Source organism: Chelon labrosus (genome assembly GCF_963514085.1).
Source record: "Chelon labrosus genome assembly, chromosome: 1".
In the NCBI taxonomy this organism is placed as follows: Eukaryota; Metazoa; Chordata; class Actinopteri; order Mugiliformes; family Mugilidae; genus Chelon; species Chelon labrosus.
Genome location: NC_140337.1, coordinates 11,867,011 through 11,881,660, shown reverse-complemented (window position 1 = coordinate 11,881,660; position 14,650 = coordinate 11,867,011). Strand labels below are relative to the sequence as shown.

The 14,650-nt window shown below is 42.9% G+C and overlaps 1 protein-coding gene across 3 annotated transcripts; it reads right to left on the bottom strand.

Moving 5' to 3' along the window:
* Positions 1–2,759: 2,759 nt before the first annotated feature.
* Positions 2,760–13,337, bottom strand: LOC311489371 (phospholipid scramblase 2-like). Of its 3 annotated transcripts, none has more exons than XM_084546437.1 (7): positions 13,058–13,337; positions 8,228–8,517; positions 7,539–7,581; positions 7,180–7,400; positions 4,776–4,937; positions 4,047–4,208; positions 2,760–3,951 (listed from the first exon to the last, which is right to left on the bottom strand). In XM_084546437.1, exons 2-7 carry the CDS (start codon positions 8,480–8,482, stop codon positions 3,922–3,924), a joined length of 873 nt encoding a protein of 290 aa, XP_084402563.1. In that variant the 5' UTR covers positions 8,483–8,517; positions 13,058–13,337; the 3' UTR covers positions 2,760–3,921. The 3 variants fall into 3 exon arrangements, with proteins under 3 accessions (XP_084402563.1, XP_084402562.1, XP_084402564.1); XM_084546436.1 differs by lacking the exon at positions 13,058–13,337 and adding an exon at positions 11,537–11,935; XM_084546438.1 differs by lacking the exon at positions 13,058–13,337 and adding an exon at positions 8,764–8,979.
* Between the last annotated feature and the right edge of the window lie 1,313 nt (positions 13,338–14,650).

Below are 14,650 nucleotides of genomic sequence, written 5' to 3'. Positions count from 1 at the left end.
GTATCAAAAGTAATTTTCTGATAGTATTAGAAGTAAAAGTACAAGTATTAAACAAAGTGAGCAATGACAATTTTGAATTTGAAATTTATTGTGGCTTCTTTACAATTAAAGCATAACAGTTAACAGTTCAAACAACATTAAAATTAAACTTCTATTATCATTGATGACAAGCTCTCTCTCTCTCTCTCTCTCTCTCAACCTCCCTGTGTGTTAAATGAACAAACGCTACTGTCTGTGGAGCTTCTGGACAAACTCGGTTTAATTCAACTTGGAGAGGAAATCTGCGTTTTAACAGCGTTAGCTCGCCAGCTCATCGTGTTTAGCCGCTCAGACAAACCCGACGTCCGGAGAGTTTAACAGAAACCCGTAAACCAGAGCCTCGGGGTCGGACACGGTAAATAACGAGCTGCTGGTGTGTGGAGGCGAAACCTCTAACGGCTGAGCGGCTAACGGCTGAGCGGCTAACGGCCGGTGATGCTAAAAACAACTAGCGACATACATTAAACAGTAAAGTAAGTAAAGTTGTAACAATTAAATTCACATGGAAATAGCGACACAGGGGTGAAACCAAACGACAATGATGGGCAGTTTATCCGGAACTCACCTGTAAGACAGGTGGAAAGAAATAGCGCTCAGACACGTAGACGTCACGTCCCGAAGTTGTTTCTGAAGTGAGTGCGGGACCCCAATCACAGCCAAAGTCGCGTGAATAAATTACCATATTAAGTAGCCATGTGTTCATTGTGTATGGAGTGAATAAAGCAGCAATGAGTTGCCACATTAGGTACATACCGGTATGTGTAAATTCTGTAAATTATGCCATGTAGACATAAAACCCTAAAGTGATTTTTTTTTTACTAGTGAAATTTATACTGGGGCACTACAGACCAATACTGGGGCACGTGCCCCAGTGAAATCTGTCTGATGACGCCACTGGTTTTAAGGCAAACTAAGGAAAATAAGGCAATAAAGCAACGGTAACTCAAGAATAAAACACCAAAGACTGTATTAGCTACCCCCCGAGGAGGCATAAGGTCATGTGTGTGTTACGGTCATATTTACAATTTACGTTACTATGCTAAAGCTAAGCTAATTCTCGCTCACCTGAGATGAAGTTACGGTGTATTGTACAGTGCAGAGTGGAAACATAAATGTATTTGTACTTTTTGTGTTTCTTCAGTTCTCACGTTGATTTTCTACAAGTTGGTTTTCATGGAGCTGGTTTATGGAGCTGTTTGTGAAAATAAAGACAGTTTGGATAAAATCATCAGTTGGGTCCACAATCTGTCGGAGGGTATGCTACAAATATTGTTAAATGTAGTACCCTACATCAGTGGTTTTCGAAGTGGGGGCCGCGGCCCCTTGGGGGCCGCCAGGGGGCGCTAGGGGGCCTCAGACAATTGGAGGTAAGATATGAAAAAAAATTGCAAAAATAAAAAAATTTAATTATTTTTTAAATCATTATCATAAAATATAATTATTAATAATATATCATATTGAAATGTTATTTGCTCATCACCAACAGTCCTGCTGTGGAGGACACTGCTGCAAAAAACCCTATACTCCTGGGGCCTCATGTACTAACAGTTGCGTAGATTTCCACTTAAATCGTGACGTAAGCTCAGATCTACATGCATTTATAAGCACATTTCCTTTGTACATCCCGATCGAGCGTACCGGACCCCTCCCTGTCCACGCCCCTTTTAAATATGCAAATCCCGGTCCAGGCCCTTTTTAAATATGCAACTCTCTGTCCACGCCCATTTTAAATATGGAAATCATATTTAAATTGACCCTGCACCTGAGATTCCCCTGCGGGATCAGAAAACGAAAACATAAGAATGAGTAAGACGGGAAAGAAGAAGAACTTCACAGAGAGAGAAGAGACGCCACTGACTGGAGTGGAGATGCGTAAAATGTCCTCTTTGACATGCTGCCACAATGTTTACATTTGCGCATCACGTATGATCTTCCAGTTGACATTTACAAATTGGCGATGGCGCTTTTATATCAATGTGTGTGCAGTTGATAGCTCTGATTACAGTCAGAAAACCGTCTCTGGCTGCAGATTGCTCTTTAATGTTGACCTGTTCAGATGCATTGTATGGGAATCTGATATACCTGGCTGACATGAGGATAATTCCGTCCCACACGGCTGGCATGGCTCTGCTCAGGGTCGACCGGCACAGTCCCGATCGGTCGGAGTAATAGTTTTCACATTGATGACAGTTTCCCGGCATCACCTCTAAGTGTCGCCAAAGGATCGACATCTGTAGAATCCTACTTACGCCAGCCAAATAGTTGCCGTAGGAATGTACGTAAGTTACGGACCTTTCACTGTTGATACATCTGAACTTTTACGTAAATGAGTACTTACGTAACGTTTTTGTACTTACGCAACGTTCGTACATGAGGCCCCTGGCCAGCTAAAATCAGAAAATATGAGGCAGCACTTATGCTAAACAAATGTAATAGTTATTGAGTAGTGAATAAAAGTAGGAAAAAAACATTCTAAAAGTTGGTGTTTCTTTACATATTTTGTAGCACTGTCCGCGGGTTTGCAAAGGGAGTCCTCAGCCAGAAGCTAATGCTATTTGGGGGGCCTTGGCATGGAAAAGTTTGAGAATCCTTGCCCTATATTGCCTTAACTTCAGGATCAAAGCTGCGTGGAGCTTAAGTTTCAGGTTATTTTCAGCTCATGACTCCTGCTGCTGAATCAACTTATTCACTCAGAGCTCTCCTATAATCTTGTTGAATTGTTTATTCCTGTGCAACAAGAACCACGCGATTGTGCTTTTACTTGACAACAATTAAAGTTATTTCCAGCTCTGAGGCAGGGGTGAAAATGTGCAGACAATGCTCCTAAAGGTAGACATGTGTGCTTATCATGTGCCCCCAGGAGGTGGAGGTGGAAGTTATCCAGTAACTGACTGGAGAGATGTTGTTGCTATACCTACAGCATTTATAGTCTTTCTGTTAATGTTCACCGTCTTCAGCAGACACACAGGATGTAAATGGTGTCGGCAGAGCAGGACTTCGGACTCATTCTAAGCCAGAGAGCGAGGGACGGGACTTCCCTCTGAAACCAAACTCATTTTTTCCAAGCAAAACCAGAAACCAGAAAAAAAAACAAAAAGCGACACGCTGACAATTTCATAACATTTGTTTAATTTCTGAAATATGTTTTGTGTTTCTGTAAAAAAAATGTACAATCACAAGAAACATGGTACGAATCAGTTTGCATAAAGACACCACAGCTCCCGCCAGCTGCACGTATAGCTGATACAAAAAGAAGCACAAACTTTAACATTTAACATTTTAGTGCAAGTGAACTAATAACAGCATTAAATGCACTGTACATCTTTTGGCTGCATTTCTTTATCAGAGGTCAGATTACTGCTATGAACCAGTGAAAATTAGTGAAAGTGTAATAGTGAGCTGCGAGTAAGTCCCACAGGAGGCACGCCCATTTCATCTCAACAAGGCGAGACTGTGTATCAGATAAAGGCATACATTTTCAAACGTGAACGTGCCATGTTCTAAAGAACTGTTCATATAACGGGATGAACTGGGAACAATAGTCCCTCTCAGGTTCCGCTCCTGTTCCTGTAAACCTTTTGCTGGTGGGGTTTTCCTTCAACTTTGCGATTCCTTGGCGACACTGGCACGCGTTCAACACAGCGGTATCCAGAGAAACTGAAAGGGCGAGGCGGGGCGGCTGTGGCTAGTGTCCAAGGCAACCGCAAAAACCACCAAAGGAGCTTGAGAGCACTCAGGCTGGAGGCCTAAGTGCTGTGTAGTTGTGTACACTGAGTACACATTGACAAACACAGCCACCGCTTCCTTATAAGAGCTAAATAATGTCAGCCTCCTCTACCGCGGCTGACATGCAAGCTTTCCATAAAGCTTTAGACAAACACGCTAGCTGTTCCTTTCGAAGAACATGAAATCCTGAAACGCAACAAAGAATGAAGTAATCGTTACTCGGCAAGATCCCATGTGATGAAAAAGACAAAGGCGACGGGTGACTTAGGTCTGGGACTTACAATCAGGAAGCAGGTCCCCATGAGCACGGCCTTCATCTTCACGTCCAAGTCCAGCGGGAACTGGATGCCGAAGTTCTCCATGTCCGTGAAGACTTCTTTCAGGAGGCCGCTCCACTGCTTGCTGATGCGGCCGATGGGCTTGCCGCCGTCTTTCCCCATCAGCTGCGGAGTGATGAGAACGTCAGGTTGTTAATATGCTCTCGAGTTAGCGCTCAAGTTAGCGCTCAGGTCTGGCTGTTTCTGCAAACTACAGAGGTGTTGTTGAGGTGTTTCCAAAAATTTGACTTTTAATATTTGGAAATATTTAAGCACTATTAGCTTCCTTGACACCAGCAGGAGGAGAAACAAATGGTCTGACTCAGTCCAAAGATCTTTAACTAGGTGCAATGACATCCTGGAAGCGTGCCATAACAGCTGAAATAAAGCTGCACAGAACACAAGTTGTGTAAAAGCACAAGTTGTTTTAAGTTGTTTTCATTCTACAGACTGAACAAACAGGATATAATGAGAACTGCTGGTAAGATCTACTTTTGTTTGGGCAGAGGTGGGCTACAAATGTGAAGCCCTATGTTTAATGCCTCCGTAATTGCCGACCGCTGCGGCTGAAAAGCTCATTTTCAGTTTAGATGGTCCAACGATTTGGACATATTCCTGGCAGAGCTCCACGAAATTTATCAAAAGGCTTCGTTGATTTCCGCCCACAAACACAAGCCTCCACTGAGCGCTCACCTCGAAGTTGACGTCCCCACAGCAGTTGCAGGTGCAGCAGGGCCCCTCCAGTCTCATCACGGTCTGCTTGTTCGCATCCTGGATGGAAAACTTTGGCAGGAAAGGGTGCCAGTCTTGTTTGACGTACCCAATGGTGGTGCCTGGTGGGGCCTGGACCTCCATCTGCGGGTGACACACATAGTTAGACGCGCAAACTAAAAAAATCAGAAGGCAATTATTATTTTATTTTTTTTATAGATCCACAATCAACCCTTGACACTGTCGGCTATAAATAAAATATCACCAGGTTAAGAGTCACATGGGACAGCGGGAATGATAAGTGAGAATGACTGCTCCGTTGTAAAACCACATAACAAAGGTAATACATCTCACATGGCCGCTGTCTGGGCAGAAAACCAAGGACAAGACCTGATTGTGTGAGTGTATCGGCTTGGGTTCAGGCCAGTGGGAACGTAACGCAGACAAACGACGATTAGACAGGAAGGGAGAGTTAGACCTCAGTGGAGGAATGGCAGAGGGTAAGGGAGGGAAGAGGCAGCTTGGACCGACAAAGGGCCATTCATGATCTTAACAAACCACTGCCTGACCAGAGGGGCGCACAAAGACATCAAAACACCACTTGGCGAAGCTAACACAAGGCGAGCCACTGGGAGCGATGAGGTTGCAGATTTTTATGTTAATAGGAACTAAGTGAAGAAGAAGTTCATCAGGAGAGAGAGTCAACATATGAATCGCTAACTTGAAAACATATATTTTGTTAAAGAGCAAGTTTTTAAAGGGGAACTGCTGTTTTTTCCAACCTGGACCTTATTTCTAGCATAAAATACGGTTGTTTACTCACCCATACAACTTTTGCGTCATTTGCACTGTTTAGGACAGGTAAACAAGCCGACCGTAGCGGGTGTGCGCGCCGCTCAGAGATGACATTGTCCATGTCAGAAGACATCATCCGGGGTCTGTAGATTGAATCTACAGACCCTCAGATGATGATAACAGGTAACTCCGTACTCAACAGGGAATAGCACTAGGGTATCCTAACAAAATATTGGTGAAATGAACGAGTTTGGCGGCAGATACTGCGTTATTTAGAGGCTGCGTCTCGGTGCCCCATTCACTCCCACTGTATAGATTTACGTTGATCTAATTATTTCCTAAACGAGTGCAAATGACACAAAAGTTATATGGGTGAGTAAACGACCGTATTTTATGCTAGAAATAAGGTTCAGGTTGTAAAAAACAGTGGTTCCCCTTCAAGCTTTAGTTTTGCCCGTTTCTAGACACACAAACTGTGCGATATCAGCATCCTCAGAAAGAAGCGCAACGCGAGCAGGCCATTGTTTGTGAAAAGACGCAGTGTCTCGCCAAATATGAAGCACGCGTAGTTTCACCTTTGCTACACTGGCAGCAGAAACGTCACAGACAATATTTCAAAACCTGGACACAATACAGCTGTCTTTAAAACATAAAACACATTCGCAACAAAGCCTGTTAAAAGACCAAGGGGTCTTCTCATTTCTTTACCACTCTCTACTACGTCCTTCTGCTGCAGACAAAAGAAACCAGTGTCATCTAGAAGGAATGACATGACTTTTGTAAGTTATTTACACAAGTAAGCACAAAATAACCTGCACTGAACACGTTTAGAATCGTCGGACAAGCGGAGGTCTTCTCTAATAATATATATTCTTCCGTCTCTATTTCTTGTACATTTGTTCATATGCTAATTCTGTACATTTTTATGTGCAACTCAGCTACTGTGGCCAAGCTTTTTCCCCTTGTGGATCAATAAAGTTTATCTAAGTCTAAAAAGCACGCTACTGTCTCAGCGTTGTGGCGCTGCAGGACCAGGTGCGATTTCTACAAACCAAAAGGTGCTCAACAGGTTCTCCTCCACCCACAAGGCTCTCCACTCTTGATACCGCCAACAACAACTAAAGCTGCTTTAGTTAGGTATGCTGATGTAGGTGACAGGACATGGACGACAGAACACTTTTAGAATTAATACAATCGGCGAGTGGACTGGATTCAGGCAATAGGTCATTTGGAGGATATAACTCCAGCCGACCAACTCCACTATAGGTGTGTCCCCAAGATAAAACCATACACATAGTTTAACGAAAAGTAAGACGAGATGAACCGCAAACGACTTGTGCAGTATTTTGATTGATTACATTTTGTCCTTGGAAGTGTCTTGAGAAAGTAATAGATAATCATGATCAGGAACACTCCAGACATTCAGTACAGTTAAATATTAACAACATTATATCTGCGTTATCTTCTATCGAAGTGGAACAATACTGATATCGGTGCAGTAAATCAACGTAATATCAGGCTATTATCATCAACTTTTGACACGCACTCGCTCAATTATTCGCAAACACACACACAAAGGTTGGACACAGACCTCTTGCAGGCAGCAGGGACAGCAGCAGAAGACGCAGCGGTAAGGTCGTACGAGACGGACCACCTCCCTGTCCATGTTGTCCTTGATCTTCATGTCAAAGCTGCGCAGGGAGCCGCAGCAGTTCCTGGTGCAGCAGTCGTTCTCCTCTTTGGCCTTGTAGATCTTCTGGCCCAGGCTGTTCTTTATCTCGTACTGGTTGTTGGTCTCAAAGCCGATGAATGCTAGGCGGGGTTGGAAGGAAATGAACAACAGCGCAGATAGGTGAAGAATTCAGATTTATTTATTTTTTGTCATTTATGATTCACGTCGAGAGGTTTAAAGCTCACGGACAAAGCAAATCAACAAATAGCACGCCTCACCTTCCAGGAGTTCAACTTTTTGATGGATAAGAACCTGGTCGATCTGAAAACAACACGAGGTGCGAGAATTACAACACACGGAGAGGCTGGCTTGCCGCCGAAAGTCATGTCTTGTCATGCACAAGTGAAACTGCACTGCACGGTCACTTCAGATGTTTGCAATTCAAAACACCTTCTCGAGCGAATTTTCATAAGACCAACTATCTCAGTGCCACCAGCGTGTGCTGCGTGAACAAATGGCTTCCTGTTGTGCCGGAGCACAAGAAAAGTTGCTTGCTGAAAACGTTAAAGCCTGTTTGAACTGTTGTCATTCAATATCTGCAAAAGAAAACCTACAGAGAGAGAACGGTTCTGGGTGAGGCCCTAACGTGTTAAAAAAAAAAGGCCTAGTCTGTTTTAAATGTGGACAGATGGACACTGAAGTTTCAGGAAGACGCATTAGCAAGACTTCATGTCATCACAATCTATGTGACAGAAGCACAAAGAGGAACTTGAAGAGTGTGAACAGAAATTTATGCATAGTGTTCCCTTAAGCGGCTTTTTAGGGTGTTACGCAATAAAAGGAGGTAGGGGAATAGTCAAGGACTCACTCAGTCATTGTCACATGCATTAAAAAAATTAAAAAACATTTTAAACCCCCCCCCAGATACGTTAGCAGTTCAAGAGAGAAAAGTTTATTTCTGGCCTACCTGCGTGAGGTACTCGAGCCCAGGCGGAACCCCAACAGGAACCATAGCTGGAGCTTGTACCGGGGCTGGAGAGATCCCTCCTGGGGGGCCGCCGTACTCCTGCATCGGCACAACCGGTCCCGGCTGGTACACGACGGGAGGTACGCCTGCATTGTAGTCCATGTTGAAGCCTGGCGGAGGGGAGTTACTGGGGTCGCCGTACCCCCCGTGAGGTGTTGGATAAGGGGCTATGGAGTGCCCGCCGGGCTGAGTCATAGGGTAGGGAGGGTAGCTGGGAGCGCCTGGGTAACCTGGGAAGAAAAAAAAAAAAAAAGATAAGATGTTTACCTTCACACACGGAGAGGTGCTTTCAACAACCACGGACGAAATGACGCATTTTAACCGTGAAACAGACGAAACAAACCCAGTGCAAACTAAAACAACCAGCAAAAAAAAGAAAGAATCATAGCAATAAGGGCAAAAATGCAAAGCATGCACAAAAGAAAAAAAAAGCCTAAAGCCACTATCTCACGGTCACATGTTGATCAAGATCTTACCTTTCAACGAGACAAGAGCGAGATAATTCAGTAAAAAGCCTTTTACGTCACTGAGGCGCCGCAGTCACATCAACACTAGAGTCATGATCTCTGTGAGTCTGGATAAAGGCAAGCGCTGCGTGCTCATAAGTTTTCGAGAGAGCGCATGTGTGTTCATCCTACTTGTAGTCGTGGGGGGGGGGAGCCAGTAATCTAATTATTTCCTGAGCCATACTGCAGATGGAAAGCATGCAAAGGGGAGGGAGCAACCAGAACGTACACAAAGGAAAAAAACTGGACCGTGCCAAAAAGCAATAACCATCACTGTTTGAACTTGTTGGTATGAGCTGTATAAACACACCCGTTAAATGATAAGAAACTTTTTATTTTTTATTCTTTTGCAGCTGGACATCAGCAGCTGGTGACTCATTTACAATCTGAACAAGCTCCACTCCTCAGCGAGGTTTTCGGCTGACAGTTCAGGGCGCTGGTACCGCTTGACATTTCATTTCCATCTCGTCTCATACAAAGAAAGTCTTAATTTAATCATGTAACGGACCACACTGAGGTTTCCTGTTTGTGTAACATGTTAAATATTCATCTTAAATATTATTTTGTATGTGTTTAATGAGACCTATGTGTGACATGGAAACCCCATGCACTTGCACTATTGAAATTTGTAGCCTACTACTGGTAGCTCTGTAGTATTTTCTGCACAGCCTTCAAGGCTGCCCACGGTTTCACAATACCTTGTTTTGCACCTGTTGGGTTAACACCGCCACTTTGCACAATGTTAAGCTTCTTTTTATTGTTTTTTTTTTTTTACCCGTCGTTCAGACGTTTAATGGCTTAAGAAAGGACTATCGTATCTACTGTTTCCATTCCTTGGAGAGCGCAGTGAGGTATGATGTTTGATTGTTTGATATTTAAAACTTGTGGAATCATGCGTACAACTTTTAGCAAAATATAAATTAATCAAGATCTTATTCATTCGTGTCTACCGTGGGAACAAGATTGTGAAATGTTTGTTGCACGTTACGTGTCTCAATACAGTTTTCACAGTGCCGTGAGGATTCAGTGGATAAAGTAGAACAAGCGCCTGCACTTATCTGCTAATAACAGGAGCACCCGCTAATCGTTTTATGGCGCGAGTCAAAGACTAGCATCGACTGCTGCAGAAATCAAAAGACGCAGTTATCCAACAACATCACAGGAGAAAGCTGGAGTACGCACTGAATGGTTCACTTAATAATGTACGAAGCAATTCAAATGTTGAGTGTAGCTCCTTTGGAATTAATGTGAGCAATAAACAGTATCTGGATCATGCAAATGAGCACTTTGAATAACTAAAAGGAGCGCACATGGAGCTGGACTGCACTGGCACATCTGTGTTTAATGCAATTAAATGCTAGACGATTGGGAAATCTCTCAAAGAGACTGTTTTGATTGAAACGATTAAACCCTTCAGGTCTTTCGAAATCTAAGTGTTTCCTGTTCTTTTCCTTGAAATGATTGTTACTGATCAGATTCAAGATGAATGGCGTGCTCAGTTCCTTTTGAGTTTGATTTGGGTGCTCTTCGGTCCAACGTAGAACATCATAGAGGCAGTGTAGAGAAGGAATTCTTTGATAGCCGAGGCACTCCTTAATTAAAATGTCTTTATTACAAAAATGACATGTCCTAACTGGACAACTTTAAAATGCCCACGCGTAGCGGCATGGGGCCTTCTTCAGGGCCCATTTTAAAGTTCTCCAGTTAGAACATGTCATTTTTGTAATAAAGACATTTTAATTAAGGAGTTAAGTAAGGAATTCCTTCTCTACACTGCCTCTATGGTTGTTACTGAATTGGAATTTTTTTTGGAACAAAGCTCTAACCGGATTAATCAGATATTAATCCAAAAAGTAATCATCAGTAACAATTACTTTTAAAATTCTACTTCTTGTCTTTAAAGCACACCGCGGTTTATCTGTGACAACTACTCAGGGACGACAGTGAGTCTTTTTTTCTAATCTGTGGCCAGTATAACAACCTGGGTGTGTTTGGAAAAACACTGCTGGGTGTGAATGGAAAACTTGGACAATGTGCGTTTTATGATCATCTGTACGCGTCACGTGGATTTCGACAGAGTTCACCTGTAATGGAAAGATTGATTAAAACACAGATAGATAGAACCCGCGTAACAGAAACATAGCCTGGATAATAGTCATGTCACTGGTGTTGGTGTAAATGAATGAAACACAGTCTCAGAGTTTACAGTTAGAAAGCAAACAATCCTCGGTGACACTTTAGTCTTTCTAACAGGCTAAACTAAAAAAAAAAAAAAAAGGGAAGTGTGTGAAGTGTTGTGTGAACCTTAACGCTCGTTGCAGCTCCACCTCTTTCCACATTCCTTTCTCTGCATGTCAGGAAACAAAATTATATCTATAGATCTATATAGATATATAGAACATCTGGGTTATTATCCATCTAATCTTATGAGCACAAACTGACATGCCCATACAACAGCACCTTTCACCCTCTAAAGGGGTGCGCTGGGCCAAAATCAGAAATGCATTCCAGCAAGCATTCAAGGAATTTCTTTCGAGCTTCTCCACCTTGTGGAGGATATGATTTCTGAAGGCCACTCCGAGGACAACGTGCTCATTCACTGAGCTGGCGAGGAAACTCTGAAACGCAAGAACCTGCTCATTTCACAACGGCTGCGAAACACAAAAGGAACGAGTCGTAGAGGAAGAAACTAAAGTAAACTGGGCAATCTATGTGATTTCCAGTTTCCCTTTAATTCACTTACCAGGAGCAGACATGGCGAGGAGCAGGGTTGGGTCAGATTACTTTGAAATGTAATCGATTACTGATTACAGATTACATGGCAAATTTTGTAATCAGTAACGTAATCTATTGGATTACCCAAAACATGTAACGTAATCTGATTACTTTAGGATTACTTTTTACACAACTTGTACAAGACATACACAATCTTATTTTCCTCTGTCTTTAATTCAAAGTTGTGGCGATGTTGCCAAGTACTGAACGTATTTTTGCCGACTGGAACAGGTCTATTCCCAGATAGCAAGAGGCTGGCGGACCACCATCAGCCCACTGGGGATAGACCTGGCAGTCCGCTGGAGTTTTGCTCATCGGTTCACTGGCAGTCCGCGAGCGAGTTGTCGTCAAATGCCCCAATATTTTGTCACTATTGGTCTAAAACCTTTTTCATTTATTCAGTTATACTTCATCCATCACTTTAATAACATTTCATGTATTTTCTTAATATTCATGATAAGTTAAATTTCAGGAGATGGTGGTCCAACGGTGGACCACAAGTGGCATGCCACCAGCGGTCTGCTATCTGCCAATCTGATTTTGCTATCTGGGTTGGTTGACGTTGACGGTTCCTCCATCTTGGGTTTTGATTTGAACCTTTTTCTTGTCAAGAAACTACACAGGCAAATGGATGATAATGACATCTAGTGAACAAACAAATGGGCTGCTTGTCAAATGAAAACACTGGCTAGGCTATCATAAAAAAGTTGCATTGTTTGCATGATAAAATGTAATCAGGTAATCCCCAACAATGTAACTGTAATCTAATTTCGCATTTTTGTATTGTAGTCTGGGCTGATTACAGTTACTTGATTTTTGTAATCTGATGTAATCAGTTACTACCCAACCCTGGCGAGGAGCTGGATGAAACCACAGACTACAGCAAGGTCACACTTCCTGACACAACTGGAAGAGAGAGCGGAAAGGGGGAGGTGTGAGGGGGGTGAGATATAAATCGGAAAGAAGGGAGTGAGATTCGCAGAAATACAAAGTGACAATGACCAAACAAAAAAGGTGCAGTCCCAATCAGTCACACAATCAAGCTGAGCTGAGACTCACTCTGACACGTATGTGGTGTGTTCTGTGGGTTTACTAGCACCATAATTAAGAAAATCTTGTGACACGACTCAAACTTGGACAGGTCTGTAGCCCTTGATGCTGAGTGTTTGAAAGCTAAGATGCATGAAAACAAGGGTGGGTGTGGTTTATTTTTCCCCCTGGCCCCCAACACTCATATCTTCACCTACTCGTTCTATTGTGTCATTTTGCCTCGATTATCAATAAAATGAGCCCTGACAACATTTAGAAGTTTCAACCCCTTTACATGAGGTCATTTTGTAAGAAACGGATAACTTCTAAACGCTGATCCGACCGAGCCTCACATCTTCAGTCCATCTCTGCTTCATGAACACAGGGTACTTGGTAAAAGGCTGATAAAACCCTCTAATCCTAGCTGAAAAACAACTGAAAAAAAAACATGGAGACTCACCTCTCTCGGCTGGTTTGTTTCTGCGCCCAAATTAGAAAAGTGAAAGTGGAAAGCAAACCAAATGGAAAGAGGAAATAAAGGGCAATCCTCGGCGCAAAGGAGGCGTCTTTTTGGTCGTCTTCTTTCTAACCTGTTATCAGTGTTGCCAGATCAGATTGACAGTTTCCAGCCCAATCACATCTTAGAACCCGCCCAATCCAATAAAAACCAGCCCAAACCACAACGTTGCCAGACACCCGTGCAAACCCTTAAAATCATAACACATGCAATAGATAGCACTCGTAAGTATCCACCCCAGACAACAAATTACGTCTTGCCGACGTCGGGCTGCGTGTTCCTGCCCGACATAAAGTGCATCGGCGAGATGTCTTATGGAGATCGGTAGCTAATAGGCAAGATGTCGGGAAGATGTCGGCATTAGAATGATCGCCGACCGTGAGCCAACGTAAACCAAATGATCGCCGACCGTGAGCCAACGTAAACCAGAGATAATTATTAGGCTATGACCTATGCGGCACGATCCCACTAGAGCGAGGAAAGCATTCGGTCACCTCGCTCTCCCATTGACTTAACACTGGAACAGCTGATTTTCGGCTGCATCGCTGGAAACGCCACAGCATGCTTGAAAATCAGCCCTTCCAAAGTTAAGTCAAAGGGAGCGAAGCGTCTGAATGGTTTTCACCGCTCTAGTAGGATCCCACCGTTATATTAGGTCTTATTGATTTGTTTAGGCTGGCTGCTATCAGATTGTGTTCCAAGGACAAAAGTTTCCTTACTGTATCAACAACACTCAGTAACATTTTATGTGATGCATTAATCATAAAAATTCTTCCCGAACAATTTGACAAGAGCTCAGAAGTGGGCAACTAGCCCGCTTACTTGTGAGACTCGGTGGCTGCGCAGTCTGCAGCCGCTTCCTTATTTTTGAGTTGCCAGGTTTTATTACAAAAAAAAATTGGAATTGAAAGTAAGTGATTGTTTATGTGTAGGGTGCATTTCATACACAATCTGACAACCTGGGAAATGTCAGTCTAACATGGTCTTGCAAATTAGGCTACAGGAGATTTCCGGGAGAAATTACAAAACAGGAGGGCACCGGAAGATGACCGTGAACATTTATTTTTACTTCGTTCTTGCAAAAGTAGTATCAAAACATTTATTTTAACACACTCACACAAGTGGGGGGGGGGGGGGGGGGGGGTGTGTGCAGATGACACATTTCTCAGCGTGACTTAACTGAATCAATGTCAAAACATCCTTGAGGTTAAGAGGGGAAGAAAGAGAGAAATAGAGTGGGTTAGTATTACTATAACTCATGATCAGTGACGGCTGGTGAATTGTTTGTGATTTTCACATACAAACGAAGCATTCTGGTGCATTCTGACAAAATAATAAATACACAACTTAACATTCTCTCCCTGTGTCTGTATGTGTTTGTGAGAAAGTGAGAGAGAGAGACAGAGAGAGGGAATGTGATTCTAAAATGGGTGAGTGTGTTACGGCCAATCTATTGTGTTGGTAACTTCACTCATAAATCTATCTACAGTCAAATACGATAAAATACCAATATAATATGTGCAACCTTTTATGTGT